Here is a 22767-nt window from a genome sequence, read left to right as displayed (position 1 = left end):
TTATATAAAATATTTTCTCTTCTATTTGTTGTAGAAATGGTTTGCTATTGCTATTTAAGTCAGAAGAATGTGTTTCCTGTATTATGTTATTGAAAATTCAAGTTTCTCAATAGGATTATGTAGGATTATGTTCAACTTGGGTAAATCATAACATCTTTGGACAAAATTGTTGGTATTTGTTAAAGTAGGACATAGGATACTCTTTGGTATCCCTTGGATCACTAGAAATTTATAATTTTAGATGGATACTAAGGTGTTTTGTCATATTTTTCAGTAGTTATTCTTATGAAACATTTTCCCATTTACTCAGATGTAAAATAAGAACTTGTTTTCTCTGGTTCGACCTCAGTGCTAGGCACTCTATAGCAGCAACAGGAATGGTTTTTCCTAAGCAGTTTATTTTTCTTTTAGAGAATTTTTCCATCTTCGTGATTTCTTATTTTCTGCCTCCATTGTCAGCCTACTGTGAACACAGGAACTTCCCCTATATTTAGAAATCTTCTAACTATATATTTTCTGAACATTTACCTCTCTTTTATTTTTACATAGATTTTTGAACATTATACTCTTATAGGAAAAGTTGACTGCCGTGTTTTTAGCTCTAGAGCACAGTTTTGGAGTATGTGTTAAAATCCACTTGTTGCAGGTTAACAAAAGCCCTTTTTCATTAGATGTGGTTGTGACAGCCAGTGTATGATGAAAGATTTGCTTAATTTTTATTACTTATTTACTCATACTCCTTGGGGACTATTTTTAGATATTTTTCAAGAATAATGCATGTTTTTAGATTAATTCGATGGTGGAGATTCTGGGTTGTTCCCCATATATCCCATGTGTATTAACACTTCCTGTGACTAACTTGGCTCAAGGGACAACCAGGTTATTACTCTCAGTATAAATAAGGAATTTTCACAACTCGGGTAACTAAGAGCATCAGTCTCTTCCATTTCCAGTCACAGAAATAAAAGTGCAAACAACCTGGCTCTTTTCTTTTTTATTGTTTTTCAGTTACAGTTGCCCTGCCTTTTCCCCCATTGCTCTCCCCTGCCCCGTCTCCCCCACTCCCACAGTCAGTCCCCCCCAACTGTCCATGTCCATGAGTCCCCTCCATTCCTGTTTTTTTGTTTGCCCTTCTCTTTCTTTCCCCATTATCCCCCTCCCCCTCCCCTTCTGGTCACTGTCGGTTTGTTCTTTATTACATGTCTCTTGTTCTACTTTGCTCATTTGTTTGTTTTGTTGATTAGGTTCCACTTATAGGTGAGATCGTATGGTATTTGTCTTTCACCACCTGGCTTATTTCACTCAGCATAATGCTCTCCATTTCCATCCATGCTGTCTCGAAGTATAGGAATTCCTTCTTTCTTTCTGCTGCATAGTAATTCAATAGTTCTCAGTAAAGTTAGTATTAAACAATAGGGACTTACCTGGTACTAATGAAAAACATATGTTAAGGACTGGCTTGTGATAGTTAATCGGCTAAAATTCCATTGTAGGTATATGTTATTGTTCGCTGGTGGCCTGAGCCTCAGTTAGCTAAGTAGGGACAGGAGTCCAAGACCATGTAGGTGAAAGCTGAGGAATGTCCCAGATAAGGCAACTTTGATTCCTAGGCACAATGTCCAACAACCCTATTGGTTAGGCATTATAATTACCCCTATAGTACCAGGATTTAAGTGAAGCACATTGAGGTTAAGCAACTTTCCCAGATTTATACAGCACATATAACTGGTAAGTTGATATCAAAATTAGGCCAAAATGTCTTCAGAGTTTGTGCTTACATGTATCTCTATATATTTTTATTATCATATATTTTTGCTTATTTGTCTATCTAGTCACTAAGTTTTTCCTGGTCTCCTCTTTTAGTCTGTTTTTTCCTAATCTTTACTGCTACTATCTTCTTCAGTTCTAATCTGGACTGTTACAGTCTCTTAATTTGTCATTCTGTCTTCAGATTTATAACATTCTTACCTTGGAATATATTTTACACATCATTTTTCTAAAATCTAAATAGTATTGTTTTATTTCCTTGCTTAATAAACCAAGAGATTTTTAACTCTGTGACAGACTGACTTCTAACCTCTGCCTGATATACAAAGCTTTCCCAGGCTCATTTCACATAACTCCCTCTCTGTTAACCTGTTCTTTGGCCATATCATATAGCTGGTCCCTGAAAGTGCCTTGCTGTCTCCTACTCGTGTGTGTCTCCCCTCCTCCATGAAGCCATCCTTGACTCCAGGGTAAATTGATCACTGCCTTTTGTGAGCTCCCACTGCACCATGTATACATTACGTTAGAAATAGCACTGAGTCTGTGCAATGCAATTATTGCTTACTTACTTGTTTTATCAAGGAGACTATTGGTTCTTTGTGGCAGTGGTTTTTACCTTGGTAGTCTTAGCTTCAAATGCAGTGCTTTGGACTTAGTATGTAGTTATCAGTGATTACTGAATGAATGAATATCAACTAGTTTTTCATTTTTGCATTTGAGTAGATCTTCACAGACATCTGTGGGGCTGGTAGTTAGATCACCAGAATCCCATGTCTCTTTGGTGTAAGAGAGAGAAAATACTCAGAGAGTTAAGTGGTGAGGCTGAGGTCACATAGCTAGGAAGTAGCTAGATTTTCTGACTTAAAGCCTACCGTTATTTTGACCAGAACCTAATGTCTTCCTGTTTTATGATGCTATGTTTTATATTCTTTTGTGTTTCTGGAAGTTTTGATAAGATTGATTTTAGTATGGCTGGAGTGAGAAATACTCACATACCTGAAAGCCACTTCTCATGGCTGATCTTTTTTTAAACAACAGAGGAGGAAGGAGAACAGTGGCACATGAAATGGAAAAGAGTGGCTGATCGACCCAGCTGGGGCGATTATAACATTTACTTAGAATTATTTTTTGTTCTAGCCAAAATCTTATGCCATAAATCATGGCACTGCATACTGTGGCAGAGATACCGTGAAAGTTCTACTAGCTCTTTTGGATGAAGAAGCAGCCAGTGCTCCCACCAAAAACAAAGCAGAGCTTTTGACAGAGAAGAAGTGAAAGAGAGAAACATCAATTGGTTGCCTTCTGTACGCACCCCAGACCAGGGCTTGAACCCACAACCTAGATATGTGCCCCTACCAAAAGTTGGACCAGCAACCCTTTGGTTACAGGACCATGCTCCAGCCAACTGAACCACACTGGCCAGGGCGATAGTATCCTCACTTTTTAGGTGGTTTAGAATCAGTGGTTTAGAGAGATATTTAGTAATGTGCCTAAGAGACCTAGGTTAGCAAGCAGCAAATGTATCTTACTGTAAAGCCTAAGGTCTCTACTCCAAGGACTGTGCTCTTCTGCCTGAGAAAAGGAGAGAGTATAACACCAAGCTTCCATTGGAATTGACATTTGCTGGTTCTTTCTCATATTATGAAGAAAAATACTAAATTAACATTGGTATTCCATGCAGGCCACTGATATTGTCCAGTTTTAACAACAATTTGGCCAAAATTGAGTAGCTTGATGATATTTTTAATTAACGAGCATTCATTTATAGAAACATAAAAAATTTTAGAACATTTAAATTGTATTTAGTACATTGTGGAGAATTTTTACAAAGTCTTCCTACCATTTGATCTTTCTTATTTGCTGCCTGAGCTGCTTTTTAGAAATCTAATTTTACTCTGAAATCGTTCGTACACATCCATGCATGATTGCTTTGCACAGTCTCTCTCCTGTGCCTCATTGTCTTTTCTCTTTACAGAAAAAGGTTAATGATCTATAATTCAGTTTTATCCTGTAATTCCTTTAAATCTTGCTTTCTTATCCATCTCCCCATGTTTATTCTTTTATATCTGGGCATAATATAATTCTTTCACATTCTACAATGCCCCAGTTTCCTAACAGTGGAAATTTATCTTATCAATGATTTACTTACACCCTGTGCTGGAATCCCAGAAATGAGCATAAAGAAAATAAATCTTTGTGTTTTTTCCACTATTACCTTCTGTTCAACAAAGTTTACTTTTTAGGTACAAATATGAATGATTTAAATATTCTCTCATTTAATTCTTCCATTTTCTTAGAGAAAGTTATTTTGTGTTAATAGAATATTTTTAAACCAAAATTAATCCCCACATCCATTTTAGAGAGCTATTTTTCTGTATTGAATCACATGACAAAACACATTTTAATTGTTTACAGTTACTTTGGCACTTCTGATTGCCATTGTGCAGACAGGTACCTGTCAATGGTACCTGTCAATGGTAAAGTAGATTCTTAATGGTCTTCATTGAAATGATAAAATTAAGGACAATGTGGTATAGGAATATACATCAATGTAAGGTTATAAACTAGTGTTTCTTAGAATAGACTGTCCTTTATTCTTATATAATGGTCTTTTGAGTCAGCGGGGTTATGACTCTGGCTCTGGAGACAAAAAAGGAGTTCATTGAGGGATCCACATTTGTCAGGCTCCAGAACTTCCCTGTCGCCTTGTCTGTTGCGCCTTCTCTAACGTTTCTATTTAGAAACTATGGTTTTCTCCTTTGCATTCCTCTGCTATGGCACTTGTCCTTTTTTTATTTTGAATTTTAGTTAAGTAGCTATCTTATTATTTTTACATAGACTTCATGATGCCTGAATTCAGGGCCAGCGAATGCATGAACTTTCTGCACTCCACATCATGTTGTTATACGGTGCTTTCCTTACATATGGTGGGAGCTCCAGTATCTCGTGACTGGAGTAATTAAGCAAATTATTAATATTGAGAAGTGTCAGGATGGGGATACTGGTATTTTTATATAGTGTTATAAACAATTAGATTCAGTTGTCTTTTATTCTATAACTGCTTTTGGGTAGGGGAGGAATAAAAGCTAGACTTGGAAAACTACTTTGGTTTATAAATTTTTGCTCTGTTTGGACATAGATCTCCCATACAAGTGAATAATTCACTGGTGAAACCACTAAGAGAACGCATCCATAAATCAATGGAAGAGAAAAAAATTAAGGTACAATTTAATGTGCTGTCATGAAAATGGTAGAAATAGATTTATTTTTTTAAGAAATATATAAAACAGAGCTGGGTATGGTAAATATAAATTGTGCATGGAACAATGGGAATTAAATGGAAAATGAGTTATGACAGTTGACATACAGAAATTTTTCTTTTATATACTCTTGGCTAATCTGTCTCTGGCTTATTCATTGCACTGCATCTAAAAAGGGAAGGAATAAGCCCCTGCTGTAAATGTTCAAGAAATATCTGTTCAGTGAATGGAGGGGAAAGTAAAGGAACATGTTTTCTCATTTACATTTCTATATCTTAAACTGAATCTTGAGAGACTGCATCATTTTAGTTTTGTTTCTAGCTAAAGACATAATGGCCGAATATAATTATTTGTAGATTGAGATAAGGAGAACATTTGACATTGTTCATTGACTAGAACTGCTCTTTATATTTTCATTTGGTTTAGACAAAGTTTTCCTGTTCTCACTTGAAACACGTGTGCCTATAAGTAGTCAATAATGTGGTTTTCAATGTTTAAGTTTATCTTTTTGGTTTTGGTTTTCAAAGTGAAACTTGATCTTAACTCATTCATTTATTCAACATATAGTTATTATCTACTATGTGCCAGATACTCTTCTATGGTGGGGAATTCATTCATTTGTTTAACAAGATGTTCATGTAAGATTTACAGCGATTCTAAAATTGTCTAATAATTATTCATCTTGATACAACTTTGAGAATTCTAATTTGTATGTTCTTTATATTCCCATTTGGAAAGTAGTTACAATTAGCAAACCTTTTACTTATCATCTATGTCACCTATATATGCTAACCCCATTTAGTTTATTTATATGTATTAGTAAGTCTCATCTTTCTACTGATTATTAGTAGTTGCTAATAACTGATACCTGTGGAATACCTCATTGGGTTTTATACAATTTTTCAGAGAATAAAATGTCAACACTTTGTTATTAACTGTTAGTACTTGTAGTTAAGGCATGAGACTTTTTAAAAAACATCTATTCTTTGGACTTGATTAGAGACAGAAATATAACATGTAAATTCTTTAATTCTTTTTCTGCTGTCAATACTGATAGACTTCATTATTTTCATTTAAAGATTATTGAAGTATTATGTTAGAACTCAGTAAATGAAAGTGAAAATACCTATCTGAAGAATGAGAAGGGATTTTTCTTTTAGAAATGTGTAAGAGTCCACTAATCACTATAAAATGTATAGTGTAGACAAATTTAATGTATAGAGAAATTTAGAAAGTTTTGGAAAGCAGAAGAGCAATTGTCTAATCCAGTCTCATTTACAGATGAGGAGACCAAAATTATGAGAAATCACATTATCCAAGATCTTATAACTGTCATGAAACATTTTATGCCAGCGTGCAAAGCCATGATTAGCTATCAATGAGATTATATAACTACATTGCTTTTGTTACTTAACAGTGGAGCTGGCTTAGCCTAGGTAGCTCTAAATGGCAAAAAGAAATAAAAGAATTGGTGTTTATGATTATATTTTTATAGTACAGTATTCTTTATAAAAGCAAAGTGTGAAAATAATTGATTTAGCCAGGTATAAAGCTGAACTATAGCCAGGTAGAGTACTTGTTGGAATAATAAAAAATTGTTGCTAATAATTGCAACTAAGTAACTATGGAAAAGTAGTTTAGCAGCTAATTACCTTATTATCCTGTTGCTTTTGCTCTTTTGGCATACATTTTTTTTTTTTTAGTCATGGCAACAATATATGATCTATACTTGAAAGACGGTCTTGGAAAGAGCACTGTGAAGGTAGAAAGTATTAAGGAACTTAGAATGATGATGTTGTAGTGGATACTTGATTATGAAATATCCATGTCATTATGGGGGGAAGTTAACTTTTTTTAGATTTTTGTTTCCTTATTCATAAGTAGAAATGGATACTCCTCTGAACACAAAATCCTATGAAACTATTATGGAAAGTATTTATTAAACATACTCACTTTAAGTCCTCAAGTTTTATGTCCTACTGTAGCTTATTAGAAAACTTGTCTATTATGGTGAAATAAATTTTCCTGTGAAGGGAATCAGAAGGTTCTTCCAGAATCTTCATGGTTTTGATAGAAATCTTTGGAAAATGTTTTGTTCCTATTTTTACCCCCAATTTCCAAGCAATTTATGCAAGTACCCTTATACCTTTTTATTAAAAGACTTTTCAGGGAGATACTTACCTCCTTATGTCTCTAAATAAATTTGTTTCGTTCCTTCCAGCTGAGTTTAGCAGTCTTTGCACATCAGGCACAATTGAAAGTTCAAATATACAGGTCTTTTCCTTATCCCCCTATATTATATGTATGTCAAAATAATCATCAGTGTTAGCTGACTTAATAACTTAAGTGAGCGATCAGGAAAATACTGGATCTTTAAACCATGGAGCAATCAGAAGAGTGAAAATTTGGACTTAGGTAGTGTAAAAAAATGGACTGTTGTAACTGGTACTCTCAAGCTGCCAGGCAGGCCAATGCTAATTAATGATGTTAGAAAATTCTTAATTATATATCCGAGTTTAACCTTCAGTGTATTAGAAAACTTGGAGTATGTCCAAATTAAAATGGTGGACTTAGAACAACTCATAGAATTTCCCTCCCCTTAAAATGATACTTAAAATGAGTACAGAATAGTAAAACCTAGCCAAAATATTCACCACCAACAAACAACAAAGAATAATGTAATTAGATATAATACACTTCAAAGACTACGGCCAAGGAAAGAAACTGAAGGTTTCAAAGTGAAGAGTCATGACTCTTCAGAGTGAAGTGGCATGACTTAGTGACTGAATCTGGCTTCTGTACCCAAATGTCATTCAAGTGAGTTGACAAAATCCTGAGAATTATCACTAATATATCCACATCGGAGGAGCCAACTGCGTTTGTGTGTTCTTGCCTTGTTTTGTTTTCCTCTTCTGTCAGAGAAGTAGTGGAGGTGGTAGCTATGGAATAGTAAAGTGGGTAAAATGCGGAAAATGAGCCCTGGGACTCATACACTTACTCTGGTATGCCATACTGAATTGGGGAACATATCCAAAGGTTCCCCTTTCATTTGAATGAGAAACAACCCCTGAGTAGGGGAGCAGACCTTCTCAGAGTACATGTGATGTGTGAATAAACCCTTAGAAGAGAGTGCAGAACCCAGACATTTTTTTCAAGCTGTGTTATCTTCTCAGCTGAACCCTACTCGTACCTCTGTCATTCCTCAGGCTACAGAAAACTGAGGGGTAACAAACTATGCGGCATCAAAATATAACAGCAGAGAAAATAAAATGCTCTCAAAGAAGGAGTGAACAGAATCAAGAAATCACTCATAGACTTGGAGGCTTCTGTTTCTAATGCGGATATAGTAGGCCATAGCAGGATACCGTTTCTGCTGTAACAACAAAATAAATGGCAGAAAATGGGGAAATATATTTTAAAGGCATAGGAAAGCTATGTAATCAAAGCAGTTTAAATAAACTAAAAATCTGGGGAGAGTAAAGGTCTTCTGAGGTGAGCTGGCTGTTATCAGCTATTTCTTCCCTGGGACCCTTTGCCAGGTTGGGGTGTGACCCGAGGGTTGGTGTTGGCCCATGCAGAGGAACTCTAGAGGAAAAGAGGAAGCAGCAAAGATCTCGTGTGCCTTGAGGGGTTGGCAACAATTTGGGAACTTCAGGGGCCCTAAATGTATACTTATTTTTACCTAGCACACTTACCCTGAATTTTTGGAGCTGAGAATAAGGCTGAGGAGCCTCAATCCAATTACTGACATCAGCCGTCGCCTTGGGGTGGCTAGAAGACAACGTTCTGCTTGAGGAGTGGGTGGGGCCTGCCTGAAACACGCGGCTGTCTCCTCAAGATGTTTAGACATGGAGTGAGGAGGAGGGCCAAAGAGCACATGTGAAAAGCCTCTGAAGGGCAGACTGAATCCTCTAGACTTTCAGGTCAGAGGTCACAGAGATACACAGGCTCTCAGATGAAAGCTGGGGAGGGCCACTCCTGAGGAAGACAGGAGAGCCAGCGCTCGCAGGCAGCTCAACCCCGACTGCACTGAGGCTGTCAGTCCTCCTCTCTGCCCGCCTGGCAGACACGAGGGAAACCCTTCTTGATAGAAGAGGACTTCATCTGGAGCCCACACGGTTCCTTTATAAACCGTGTCCAGCTGAAATGAAATATGCTGGACATGAAGAGGGGAAGGAAGGTTTGTCCATTAGTCAGGAGGGAAAACTAACAAATGATCCAGATATTAGAATTAACAGACAAGGAATGAAAAAAATTTCAACATGTAAAACAAATAAAATGGTTGAAAATGTGGAGAATTCTAACAGAGAATTAAAATCTATAAAACAGAATTCAAATAGCCATTTCAGAATTGTAAAAAACATCTAAAATTAGGAACCCATTAGATGAGTTTAATAGTAGATGGGACATAGCATTAGGTAGCATAAGTGGACTTAAAGAGAGGTCATTAGAAAAATCTTTAAACCAAAGTGAAGAGAAAATACAGAATAAAAGAAAAAAGAGAGAAGAGCAGGACACAGAAAAAGTCTAACATTTGCCTATGTGGAACTCCAGAAGAAGAGGAGAAAATGGAAACAATATTTGAAGATACAGTTATTGTAATTTTTCCCAAAGCGTAATTGGTTTCACATCAGGTAGTAGTTACAAGATGTGGGCCACACATGTGAGGTTTCCTTTACTAAGACGGAGTTGCAGATGGGTTCTCATATTATGGGCCCAGCAAGCAAACGTGTCCCAGAGTCCCCTGAGAATTCATTTGTAGCACATGAAAGGGCCACAGGGCATAGACTGCAAAGTTTTTTTTTTCCAGAGCAATGCTTTTCCATCGAACTTCCATTTCCTGTGGAAAGGTTCTGTGTTTGTGCTACACTGTAGGTGGTGGCCACATTCGCCTACCGAGCGCCTGCAACGGGGCTACCGCAGTTGAGGAACTGGATTTTTAATTTTATTTAAATTAATGAAATACGTGTTGCTAGCATATTAAAACAATTGCAATTCTAGTGGATTAGAGATACCTACGAATTGCAGTAACTGGAAGCCCATAAGAAGTAGAGGAAATGGTGCTCTGACCATGGGAAATTAGAGTAAGCAGGATTTAAACAGGCAGAGAGATTAGAAGGGAGCATTTCCGGCTGAGCACACAGCCTGATGAAAGCATTAGATTACCTTTAGGTAGCAAGCGACTGTGTATTGTGTAGTTGCACAAAATATGTAAGTAAATAATGTGGGACAGGGTTAAGGAGACTATGGCATTTGTGGTTTTAAGGATGTTATTTTTTTGTAGTGCTTACTGTAAGGGCATGCACATGAGAAGCAGGGAAAGGTGGAATGTTTTAAGAACTTGAAAGGAATGATTGATAGAGTGGAGCTTAAGGACTTCAGCTCCGCAGTTCTCTGTGCTGAAATGTGATTTGGCTTTTCTCTGCATGTTACTTCTCTCTTGTTTCTGTACTAAGTGGTTTCATTACTTTACTGAGCAGAGGAGAGTTGACGCAGTACATATTTTTCTATCTCAAAGCTTTTGTCTTTAGGGTGATTTGGCTGGTCTTTGTCAGTCTGCTTCTCTCATTCCTCTATCATGTGCTCTCCTTACTACTCTCTTTTACAGAGTGGAATCTATTCTGTTCATCTTTTTGAACCTCCAAGCATTTGCTTACTGATGCTTCTGTTTCCTCATACCTTCCACTTGCATACGCCTGTTACAGTCTGTTATAATTTTACTTAATTCATTTAACAAACATGTATTAAATGCTTCCTGGATACCAGACTCTGTCCTAGACACTGGGGAAACGTCAGTGAACCAAACAGAAAAAAAAGCCCCTTATGGACAGGTCTTCCACAGATATTTGTGGATCTGGGGTGCTAGAATCTAAATGGAAGCCCCTGACCCTGTGCCCCTTTAACCCTCGTCCTGTTCCATATTCTTAGGGACACTCCACCAAGAGGGGCATGCACCCCAATCCCTGTCACCTTTGCCATAAACAGGCAGCCCTTGAGCCTAGAAGAGGGGGCCAGTGGCAGCCCAGTGCCTAGGACAGCTTGAGCAGGGAATTCTGGGGTTCCAGCTACTTGCAACAGGATCTAAAAGGGGAGTCATGGTCCCCTGGTGGGCATACCTGAGGCCCCATTGACTCCTTTCCCTGTGGGCAGGGGAGGGCCACAGGAGGGCCAGAGTGGGCCAGCAGTTAACTGCCGAAGTAAGGGTTTCCTTCATGGAGCTTTGCCTTTTAGTTGGGAGAGGCAGGCAATAAACAAAACAAGCAAGTTACCCGCAGTTTTTGGACTATTAGACACACTTTCCACCCCTCCCACCCAATTTGGGAGGAATAATGGTTGTTAATGCTGCTGTTGAGTTCTGTTTATATTTACATTGGTAAAATATTGTTATTTATGTTATTAAATATTTTACCACATTTTTTGCTTCAAAAATTTTCCCCCCATTTTCCTCCTCTAAAATCTTGGTGTGTCTTGTGGTCCAAAAAATCCGGTACTTATACAGTGTGTTGGGGGGTTATCAGTGTTATGGAGTGAAATAAAGCTGGGGAGCAGAATAAGGAGACTGTGTTCCTTTGTATGTGATTTGGTTTTAAACAGCATGATCATTACAGGTCCCCTTGAGAAGGTGACATTAGGCAAAGACTTTAAGGGATTGAGGAGCATTTTTCATTAGCATGAAGATGGGATTTTTGTATTAGACTGAACTAGAAATTCAATTAGAAATTGAATTTGTTTTGGCTGAAGTAATGAGCTTGGGATATTGAGTATCTACTAAGTGTCAGCTGCTGTACTGGACGTTTTGTATCCTTCATCCTAATTAATCCTTGCTCAACCCTAGAAGTCATCATTTTCCAGACCATACAGCTAGTTAAGTAACACAGCAAGGGTTTGTATTCAGGTGTAAGACTTCAAAGTTTGCCCTGGCTGACGTAGCTCAGTGGATTGAGTGCGGGCTGTGAATCAAAGTGTCGCAGGTTCGATTCCCAGCAAGGGTACATGCCTGGGTTGCAGGCCATAACCCCCAGCAACCGCACATTGATGTTTCTCTCTCTCTATCTCCCTGCCTTGCCTCTCTAAAAATAAATAAATAATTAAAAAAAAAAAGACTTCAAAGTTTATGCTGTTCCTAAAGAGTAAATAAGGTATAGTAATTATAGTGAGGAGTCATAAAAAGACAATGCTTCTACTTAGGTTGCAAATATTATCTTCTATTTAGCAGAGTAAATGAAATGTCACTGATGAATAAATGGATCATTTGCTGTATTTATAAATTCATATGCCGTAAGGGTAGCAAATCTGTTCTTTTGAAAATGTGATAATGTAAGAACAAAAAGATATATTTAGAGTATTTATTTTTAGTTACATATTTAAAAGGTATGTTAAGAATAATTTCCTTTTTCAAACTTGTTGATCTACTTATCAGTATAATGGCTTAGAACTTTACTTTTGTTAATACTCTGAGAGTGTCTGCAACTTTTCAATATTTTGACTCATTCGTTTTAACTGGAGTCAGGCTTTCCTATGTGAAGTACTATTTTCCTCCAACTGGGAACCTACTAATAATTTCAATTTAAAAAGAGCTTGTGGCAAAGGGACTTCTCCAATTCTTGGCAAGTTTGAAGTTCATTGCAATTTTACTGTGGATAGAAATCTTTCCAAAGGGGGGAAATCACTCTACAAAGGAAAACTTGCAATCCTTTTCTCTCATGTGACTTGAACATAAAATGGTTTTAACAGCCATGTATGAATCTGGACATTATTCTTAGTTGTTTAGTACTTCAAAAGCACTTTCAAGAGGGAATTGTTTTGCTTATTTGTGATTCCAAATCAAATACACAGGGAGATTTGGAAGATTTGCAACAGGAAGTAATCTCAATTCTATGTAGCCACTAATCTTGTGCAGAAAAATTCAACTTTTATGAACAAAGGGAAAGCATTCTCTTTTAAGTTATAAATACAAGCCAATGTAGCTTGTATTGTTTCAATAACTAAAATGAAGACGCTGATTGTAAGCTCATTTTTTGAGCTGCATTCCTAGAATCATTTTAGAGTTGGCCTGGTCTTGAGAAATCTAATTCAACAGATTTCTCACTCTGTAGAAATACTGTCTTCATATATGATATTATAGTAATAACTGCATAGTATCTACGTAGATCTCTTGAGTTTATATAACCCTTTCATATTTTTAATGTCATTTAATCCTGACAGTTTTGTGAGATACATATGTGGATAAGTGAGAAGTTCTGTTTATCCAACATCCTCTAGTTAATAAATGATGGAGCCAGCATTAGAAGCCAGGTGTTTTGACTGCAAATCTGGTGCCTTTCCCATCACATCATTGCTTTTCGTGCTGATTTCTGAGCTGGACCTTAACATTGTTGGCTCCAATCAAGTTCATGATCAATTAAAATTTCTAGATCTTTTTCATATGTTGTTTTTAAGTTAGCCTCTCCTCATCCTGTACATCTGTAATTGATATTTTGAACTTAAATACAGAACTTTGTTTATCCTCATTCATTTTCATCTTATTATTTTCTACTTATGGTTCTAGTCGTCTGAGATCTTTTCAATCTTGATTTTGTTATCCAATTTATTTATTATTCCTTCCAGCTGTGTGTCAACAGCAAATTTTGTAAGTAGGATGTCTGTGATTTAGAAGCCATCCTAGTACTCTTTTAATATACGATGCGCCTATCCTGTAGTTGGAACTTAATAAGTAGTAATTAATAAAAGAGATTTTTTGTATAGGGTTGGGAAAAGAAAACCTGTATGTAATCTTTTATAAAAAGAAAAAATGACCCTCCAGATACTTCTCTAGGTTATTTCTTTTGGACAAAAGTATTCCAGGATTACCATAGAACTATTGTGGTTCTTTCTTATGTTATGCTTATAAAAAATATGTTTCATTGCAGAAAAAGGGGTTACCTATTTTCCTTTCATACTTAAACTCATTCTCAGGATTTTAAAAATCTATTGCCTTGCAAGTCTAGTTTTCTGAAATTGCCCTGATGTCACTATGGGCTCAAGAATTTCGCAGTGGGGGGGCCTGGCGAGAGGAAATCTAGTTATAATAAGGGGGACTGTGGCCCTTACTTTGTAACTGTATTTATATAGCAAAGAAACGTTCTTTACTTTGATGTATGTTAAAAATTAATAGAAGTAAAACAACATAGCATTCTAAAGACATTTTTATTTATGCTAAATGTGAGATGGGGAAAACATCAGTGGTAGTAAATAATACAAGTGTATATTTGTTAGGAATGTTTCATGGATGGTCCTGATGAAGGCTTTGCAGTGGGAGACTACAGCCCCCCAAGCTTCCCGCCACTATCTGGGCGCTGTGGGGTGACCTAGGCAGCCACTTAGCACTCATTTGCTGCCATGGGCTTACCATACAAACTCTGTAACTCTCTATAAGCAGTAAGTTTATAATTCCTTATAAGCAATAACTGGTAAGATGAAAGGAAAGTTGTGTAAAAAGATAATGTCAACAGTACTGGTTTTGCATATAGAATTAAGTTTTTAGATAACAGTACTGTAATAATGATGTGATGTAATATAATATAGTTTATTTTATTAACAAAATTTATTTAATAGCTTTGTCAATTGTTTTAATTCTGTATTGATGGAATTAGCAGAGTCCAGAAAGGGCTAGTTAAGTTAAAACCTTTACTTCTATTTTCGGGTATCTCATAGGGGAAACTATGTAATGGTAGTTACATTCATGTGGATTCATGAAAATATGGCTTGTAGTTCTATTATTTCTATTTAAGTTTAAGAAATTAGTTTTGACCTTTTATATTTTCACATTTTTTAAATTTTGTATGTTTTTGTGCGTAAATGGAAGATAGATTCCAATGGTCTAAATCGTAATTTTTAGTAATCTGGAAGCTGTAGGCTCTCATAGATGCCATTAGTTAGAAAGATATAAAATTTGTCACCCTGAGAAAATGTGATCTCGTAAAGCAGCTGGACTGGACACTGTGCTGACTTCTCCTAAACCATAGTCAGCGGATTTCACCGCCATTATCTTTGCTAACATCTGAGTGGGTTAATTCAGTGATCTCTGAATATATAACAATATTTATGACTACTGAATATATAATATAAAGTTGTACTATTTTAGACTTTAAGAACTGTATCAATAAATGTTCTGTAAGTAATCTTCAGCGTAATGTAGTTACACTTCGAAGTGCAGTCTTCTTTATTTAATCATTTATTTGAAATTTAAACTTTGTTTATTTCTGAAAAGGAATGGGGATGATTTTAGGATTGGAGAAATCTCATTATAACTGAGTGGCATTATACGTCAGATGTAATTGTTGAAACTTGCATTATCTGTATACATTACTTTGTTCTGCAATTAATTTCCATCCCTAACACAGCCACTGGTTTTATGTTTGCAGAATACATTTCCAAAACTACTTTCCTGGCACCCTTTTTTGTGACTAAGAATTAAATTTAGCTTTCTAATTTTCTCATTTGTGATGTTTGAAGATAAATGCAACAGTGTATTTTGAATATTCAACCATTTAAATGGCTTGGTCAGGTTTTCCTAGAATGATGTATTTGAGTCATCTTTCTTACTTTCTTAAATATTCAAGTTTTTAATCAAGAAATAATGTCTCTCAGTCACCCTTTTGTTTTCTTTCAGTTCGTTTCTTTGTTAGTTTTCTATGTTTCTTTCACTGTCTTCGTTCGCTTTTTCATCTGAGCATTTCTCCCTTCCTCAGTTTCTCAGCTTATTGAACTACATATGCTGTTTTTTCTAAAGGAATTACTCAGTAATTCCTAGGATGAAGAACTTTTATTTTTCTAAGAATATGTTTATCATGTATATTGTTATTAAACTTATCATAAAACTTACTTTCCAAAGCAGCTCAGACACAGAAATGTGTAAGAAAAGTCCCAGAAGAGTCTAAAATTAATTTTTCTAGACTGTTACAAAAATATGAAAAAATGTCCATAAAACTGGTATTACTAAAATGTGTAAAAATACTAATTGTAACAATGAATGAATTTACAAACTATGAAACATCAAGTGTTAAGAGTGCTCAATGAATAATGGAATTTTTAAGGGTAAATTTATGATCCTTGATTATGATTACTATTAAGTGTATTTCAATCTAGGTGAAAAAAATTTAATAAAAATAAAGAATAAACCGCTTATTTTCTTCTTTCTTCCCATTGCCAGATGAAGCAAACCTTAATTAGATCCCAGTTTTCTTGCACGTATAAAGACGACGGCCTGATAAGCAGGAATACATGGAATAACGTTAACTCCACATCAAAGCCATCCCGTGTCCTTCACATGGAAAATGACCTTTCTGGTAATTGGCCTTATTGGAGCAATTAAATAACACCTTAATCCCAGTGTACTAATTGGTTTTAACTTAAGTAAAACTAGATTTTTTTTTTACAAAGTGTAAAATGTGAAGCATAATGGTGTATATTTTTAAAGACGGGTTTGTTTAAGAGATGAACTCTAAATACAAATTTATAGGACAGTTTGATTTGATTAAATGTATTTAAAGAATAACTTGTAGCATTTAAGGATTATGTGTCCTGCATTAAAACAAAGCAGATATTTGTAGGGATGAAAAATGAAATGGTGAAATGAAAAGTAATATGGTAATAATATAGTTGTATTTGTTTTTAAAATTTCTGTTTGTTTGTTTGTTTGTTTATTTATTTATTTTTAAAGAAAGGGGAAGGGAGGGAGAAAGAGAGGGACCCATCAGTGTGTGGTTGCCTCTCATGTGCCCCCTACTGGGGACCTGGCCTGCAACCCAGGCCTGCCCTCTGACTGGGAATTGAACCTGCGATCCTTTGGTTCACAGGCCGGCACTCAATCTACTGAGCCACACCAGCCAGGACTATAGTTGTATTTGTTAATCATGTAATTTATAGTAGTATGTCATTGCAAATCATAAATTTTTAATATTCTTTAGCCTTTTTAAAGTTTATTGTAAAATTCTCATATCTAATAATACTAAGTATTATATAATTCCTTTCCTTTTTTCATCTTGCATAACAGAAAGTGTAAATTCATCTGTTGGAAGACCAACAATTGGAACAAGTGCTGGAAATGTTCATCTGGACAGAAGTAAAAATGCAAAAGTAGAGAGAAAATCAAGTAGTCAGACAGGAAATAAAAGCTCAAAAAGGAAACAGGTGGATTTAGATGATGAAAACATTCTCTGTGATAATGGAAATGAACCACCCCGACATAAAAATGTTAAGATACCTAAGACATCAAACGATTTGCAGAATAAATTGGATGGCAAACTAGCCAGAGTAGCAAAAAGCAACAAGTGTACTGCCAAGGACAAATTGATTACTGGCCAGACAAAGTTAACTCAGTTTTTTAGACTATGAATCATCTTTTATGTGCTTTAGATTTATGTATACATAAAACCATTCAAAGACATTTACTTAATTTTCAAGAGATCAGGGTGTAAATTATGATGCTTTATTTATTTTGGTGTGCAGTGTGCGTGAGGTTAGTATGTGAAACACTGTTTAAAAAAATACTACTAAGTCATAATAATGCAGAATATTCACCAAGTTTAATGCACAGATAAAGCATATCATGTAGGTCACCGATATCTCTTAATATTACTTTCTTTTAAATCAGACATTTAAAATAATATAAGTCACAGTAACATTAAGGGCTTCTCATCCACAGGCAATTAAATGATTTTGTTTTCTTCGGAAATGATGATGTGGCCCAACAGGTATTAGACTTGCCAACATGGTCGATAGACTCTTCCCAGCATACACCTGAGCACTGAAAGAAAAAAAAAAGTTTAAATTGTTTACAGGACTGCTATCATCACACAAAATTTATTAGAAATGAAAACATTAGATCTAGTATAGCTAATTCTATGTAAATCAAAATTATAATACCTAAATGCTTTTTAATTGCATGTATTTTGCAGGGGTCATTTAATATCAGATGTAGTTGAACCATGGTCTTATTTAATTTTGAGATGATTGGATCTAAGTTTAGTTAAACTCAGAGTTCTATTTTATGGTACTAAGATATAGGAATTGAATTTTAAAGGACTACTCACTGTCAAAATCTCTCCTTCCTATAGGAAATTTAGCTGTGTTTTCTTCATCCCCAATCTCTCTCTTTTCTGGTGTTGATTCAGCATTCTGAACTCCATTCTCAGGTGGAAAAGCTACAGATCCTTTTAGTGCAAGATAAGGTTTTATAGCCAGATTCAGTGGCAGACCATGATTTAAGAAATTATGTTTGAAGCCTGAGTTCTGTAAAGAAAAAGTTGATTTGCATTTTAGCTGTCTTATTGGGAGTGGTAATATAATACAGTTGCATAATATTCTTGTTGATTAATTCAAAGATGCAGTATGTTAGATGCAAGTTTTTATGGAAATAAACCTTTCGGGTAAGAGTTGTTCAGGATGAAAGAACAGTCTGGTATGTATAAAATTTCATCAGTTGTCCGAATGCATATTGTGACTATTTGCATCTACTTCTGTTTGTAAAATAAAGTATCAATTTCAAAATATTCATAAAAATCATTCAAATATCCATTGAAATAAAAGACAAGTCCTATTGCCACTTACCTTCGAATTTTTGTTTTCCTCATCATTCAGGAAACTGCTCTCCTCATTTTTGTATTCTTCCAGGGAAGGAGCAACGACTGATTTTTCTGCAGTATCTTCCTTCTGAAAGGCTTTCCCCAGCCTCAGTGTGTTAAATACCATGTCATCTTCTAAGTTTCTTATGGACTTGGATGCTGAAAGTTTAATGCCTTGAGAAAGCAAAGAAAAAGTTAGTATTAATATGTAGGAAGAGAGACTCATTTTTGCCATCAGTCCGATGTTTGCATAGAGTCAAACCAGGATGTATAAAAGGAAGATTTCTCAAGCTGCTTTGTAAATGATTCCTACCTTTATATATTTTCAGCTTGAATAGAAACCACTTCAAAGACAGACTTTCATCACTTTAGAAATGACTCATCAGGTAGAGCTAACATTTTGTATAGCTGCTAATACCTACATTGTTTTGGCTTTATGGCATATTGTTTATTCTGAGAGTGAATTTTCTCAGAATCTGATTAAGATCCTTGGTAGAATGCTTCCCGTTGAGCAGATTATAGGCTCTTGAAAATGGGTGGTTATTAAGGAAGACCGCAGGACATCAGGCTCTCCATACTCTCATTGTCTCCCTCTGTATATTTTCTGATTAAGTAAGGTATTAAAATCAAAGTTCCTTCACTCAGTGATTATAAGGATAAAAGTTTTACTTACTTTTAATCCTGGTTAAATTCAAATAATCTTCAAAACGGATTTTCTTTCATAAATGCTTGATACAGTCTTTGATGATTAAAGTGCATATGCCTGTCAGTGTGAACAAAGTCATTCGTGCTATACCTGAAATTGGCCTGCCAGGTATGTTTCATCTCTGCATTTACAAAAGGATATTACTGATATTAATTAATGAACTTAGCAATTAATGAATAAGAAGTTCATAAAAAGAATATTTATGTGCTCCTTAAATATTAATTTTGGATGACAAATGTATTATGTGAGTTTTAATGAAACATTTCATAGTTAATTTTTAATTTTGGCCAAGTAAGAGAATACATTCTTGTACATGTCTTCTGGTACATATATGCAAGAGTTTCTCGAGGGTCTATTTCTAGGAGCATGGGCATGTTCTGCTTTACTGACGGCAACATGTTTACAGAATAGTAGCAACCAATCAGCTTCCACCAGCAGGCTGTGGGATTTCCCATTGCTCCATATGCTAGCTGACACTTGGGGATCTTATTTTCCTTTTAATTTGTATTCCCTAATTACCAAAGAGGTTGAGTGTCTTTTCATGTGTTTATGAGCCATTTCTTTTCTCTTATTTAAGATGCCTTTAAAAAAATACTTGTGTATTTTCTATTGGGTGGTTTATATTTTTCTTATTGATTCATGGGAGTTCTTTATACATATATCCTGGATATTCCTTGTTAGTTATATGTATCCTTAGAGCATTAATATATTTCTATATATTCTAAAAGTTTAAATGTTTTTGCTTTCACATTTAAATTATTCATTTATCTGGTATTTTGTGTATGACACAAGATATACAATTTTATTTTATCTAAAAGTCCTTACATTTCTTGAATAATTAATCCCATCCCCACTAGTCTCAAATGCCATTTCTACGGTATATCAGTTTTCTATATATGCGTGGGTTTCTTTCCAAACTCTTTATTCCAATGCCACATCTATGGTCTTCATAATCATAACTTTAAAATAATTTTGATATCTGGTAGGACAAGCTTCTCAGCCCCCTACTCATCCATCCATTTTTCTTCTACAGTAGTAACTTGGCTATTGTCCACTTCTTTTCCATATAAATATTAATATCAGCTTTTCAAGTTTTTTGAGAAACCTTGATGGGATTGTGAAGGGAATTGTGTCAGTTCAATAGATTGAATCTGGAGGGGAATTGATGCCCTTAAGATAATTTTCTCATCCACACACATGGTACTTTTCCATATTTATTTAGATCTTTAATCTTTTAATAAAATATTGCTTTTTCATAAAGGTCTTACATATCTTTTGTTGGAAGTATTATAGTTCTTTATTACTTAATTGTAATTCAACTTATTTTTAGTTACTGTAAGTGGTATCTTTTTTTTATCCTCACCCGAGGACAAACTTACTGATTTTAGAGGGAGGGGAAGGGAGAGAGAGACTTCAATGTGAGAGAGAAACATTGATCGGTTGCCTCCACTGCGTGCCCTTCCTGGGACTGAACCCACAACCTGGTATGTGCCCTGACTGGGAATTGAACCCACCATCTTTCAGTTTACAGGACAGTGCTTGAACAAACTGAGCCACACCAGCCAGGGTTGTAAATGGTATCTTTAAAAAAAATGTACCTTTTCTAACGTTATTGCTGGATTATACAAATGTAATTGGATTTTGTGTAGTGCTCTTATATAAAAAAACTTTCTAAACTTTTTAATTCCAACTAGTTTATAAATGTATTGATTCTCTGAGGTTTTCCATGAAGACAATTGATATAAATAATAGAGTAATGGAATTTTACTTCCTTATTGCAAATCCTATATACGTATGTGTGTGTTTCTGTGTGTCTGTCCATGTGCTCATACAAACTGAATGAACTTCCAGTAACCGTTGGAAATGGAGATAACAGCTTTGCAGACTTACTGATTTCATAGAGAATGCTTTTACTCTTTCATGATTGAGTGTGATGCTGGCTCTAGGTTTTTTATAGGCATTCTTTATCACTTACGGGATGTTCTCTTCTATTTCTGGCATATTATTAGTTTCTCTCATGAATTGTTGAATGTTACTGAATACTTTTTCTCCATCTATTCAAATGATCACACCATTTTCCTCCTTTACTCTTTAATTTAGTAAATGAAATGAACAGATTTTTCTCATGTTCAACTAACCATGTGTTTATGACAGAAACCTTTAAAAAATGTTACTGGATTCAGTTTGGTATTATGTGATGTAGTACATTTTGTATTTATTATCATGAGTGAGATTGATCTGTAATTTCCCTTTCTTGTATTGCCTTTGTCTGGTTTGGCATTAAGGTTGTACTAGCTTCACAAAACGAACTGGGGATCAAGGTTTATTCCTCTTCTCTCCTATAAAACTATTTGGGCTGGGTATTTTCTTGCTGAGATTTTTTTTTAAAGATTTTATTTATTTATTTTTAGAGAGGGAAGGGAGAGAGAAAGAGAGAGAGAGAGAGAGAGAGGAGAGAGAGAGAAAGAGAAAGAGAAACATCAATGTGTGGTTGCTGGGGGCCGTGGCCTGCAACCCAGGCATGTGCCCTGACTGGGAATCAAACCTGCGATGCTTTGGTTTGCAGCCTGCACTCAATCCACTGAGCTACACCAGCCAGGCCTTGGTGAGATTTTTTTCCAAATGGTTAATTCATTTTCTTCAGTAGCTGTAGAAATGTTCAGCTTCTGGGGTGTTGTTGTTCTTGTGCTTGTTTGTTTATTTTAGTTTGTTTAAAGAATTTAAATTATTGTAGAATTTGTTCATTTCACTTGCTTTCCAATTTGTCTGTATAAAGTTATTAATAATATTGTCTTCTAAATCTTTTAAGCCTTACTCTATCTATAGTTGTATTTCATTCTAATTATATGTATCTGCGACCTCTTCATCTCTCTCTCTCTCTCTTTCTCTCTCTCATTCTACTTCTGTTTTTGTTTTTTTAATCCTCATCCAAGGATATGTTTATTGACTTTAGAGAGAGAGGAAGCGGGGGTTGGGAAGGGGGGGAAGAGGGAGAGACATCAGAGTGAGACAAACATCGATGGATTCCCTGACCGGGGATCAAACCTGCAATCTTGGTGTATGAGATGATGCTGCAACCTACTGAACCACCCGGCCAGGGTGCTACATCTGTCTTTTGATCAGGCTTGCCTACTAGTTTATCAGGTTTGTTAAAAACAACTAACTTTTGGCTTTGTTATTCTTCACTATATAATTTTTCTGTTTCACCACTTTCTGCTTTTCATTATTTTTTTACTTTTTGAGGCTAATTTTGCAATTTTTCTAACTACTTAAATTGGAGAGGTAAGTCACTAATATTTAGATTTTTTTACAAATTAGCATTTAAGGCTATATGTTTTCTTTCTTTTACACATCAATTTTGCTAGGTCCCACAGTTTTGATAGGAAGAATAATCAATGTTTATTTCTAAGTTTTACAATTTTCATTATAA

At 35.4% G+C, this 22767-nt stretch overlaps 2 protein-coding genes across 4 annotated transcripts in view; one reads left to right on the top strand and one right to left on the bottom strand.

The window, feature by feature from the left end:
- The window catches only part of LOC123810715 (PARP1 binding protein), a 52422-nt gene extending 34984 nt beyond the window's left edge, over positions 1-17438 (top strand). For all 3 annotated transcript variants that reach the window (XM_045826655.1, XM_045826654.1, XM_045826656.1), the window contains exons 9-10: positions 16219-16354; positions 17062-17438. In XM_045826655.1, coding sequence (XP_045682611.1) covers positions 16219-16354; positions 17062-17402 — 477 coding nt within the window. In that variant the 3' untranslated portion in view covers positions 17403-17438. The remainder of the gene's footprint in view (positions 1-16218; positions 16355-17061) is intronic.
- A 245-nt stretch (positions 17439-17683) lies between these two features.
- Positions 17684-18888, bottom strand: PMCH (pro-melanin concentrating hormone). Its single transcript, XM_045826659.1, has 3 exons — positions 18618-18888; positions 18101-18299; positions 17684-17814 (listed from the first exon to the last, which is right to left on the bottom strand). The coding sequence occupies exons 1-3, from the start codon at positions 18864-18866 to the stop codon at positions 17765-17767; spliced, it is 498 nt and encodes a 165-aa protein (XP_045682615.1). The 5' UTR covers positions 18867-18888; the 3' UTR covers positions 17684-17764.
- Between the last annotated feature and the right edge of the window lie 3879 nt (positions 18889-22767).

The sequence above is a fragment of the Phyllostomus hastatus genome, unplaced genomic scaffold (genome assembly GCF_019186645.2).
Source record: "Phyllostomus hastatus isolate PE091 unplaced genomic scaffold, TTU_PhHast_1.1 phas_scaffold_755, whole genome shotgun sequence".
Lineage (NCBI taxonomy): Eukaryota > Metazoa > Chordata > Mammalia > Chiroptera > Phyllostomidae > Phyllostomus > Phyllostomus hastatus.
Note: the sequence above shows the minus strand (reverse complement) of the source record. Positions and strands in the feature narration are given on the sequence as shown.

What these genes read in the sequence shown, in the direction of transcription:
- PMCH (XM_045826659.1), bottom strand. Translation starts at nt 18,866, where the DNA reads ATGGCAAAAATGAGTCTCTCTTCCTACATATTAATACTAACTTTTTCT. An exon ending in AGGAAAACAAAAATTCGAAG is followed by an intron (nt 18,300 to 18,617) that starts GTAAGTGGCAAT and finishes TTTTCTTTACAG; the next exon opens with AACTCAGGCTTCAAACATAA. An exon ending in AGGAAGGAGAGATTTTGACA is followed by an intron (nt 17,815 to 18,100) that starts GTGAGTAGTCCT and finishes TTTTTCTTTCAG; the next exon opens with TGCTCAGGTGTATGCTGGGA.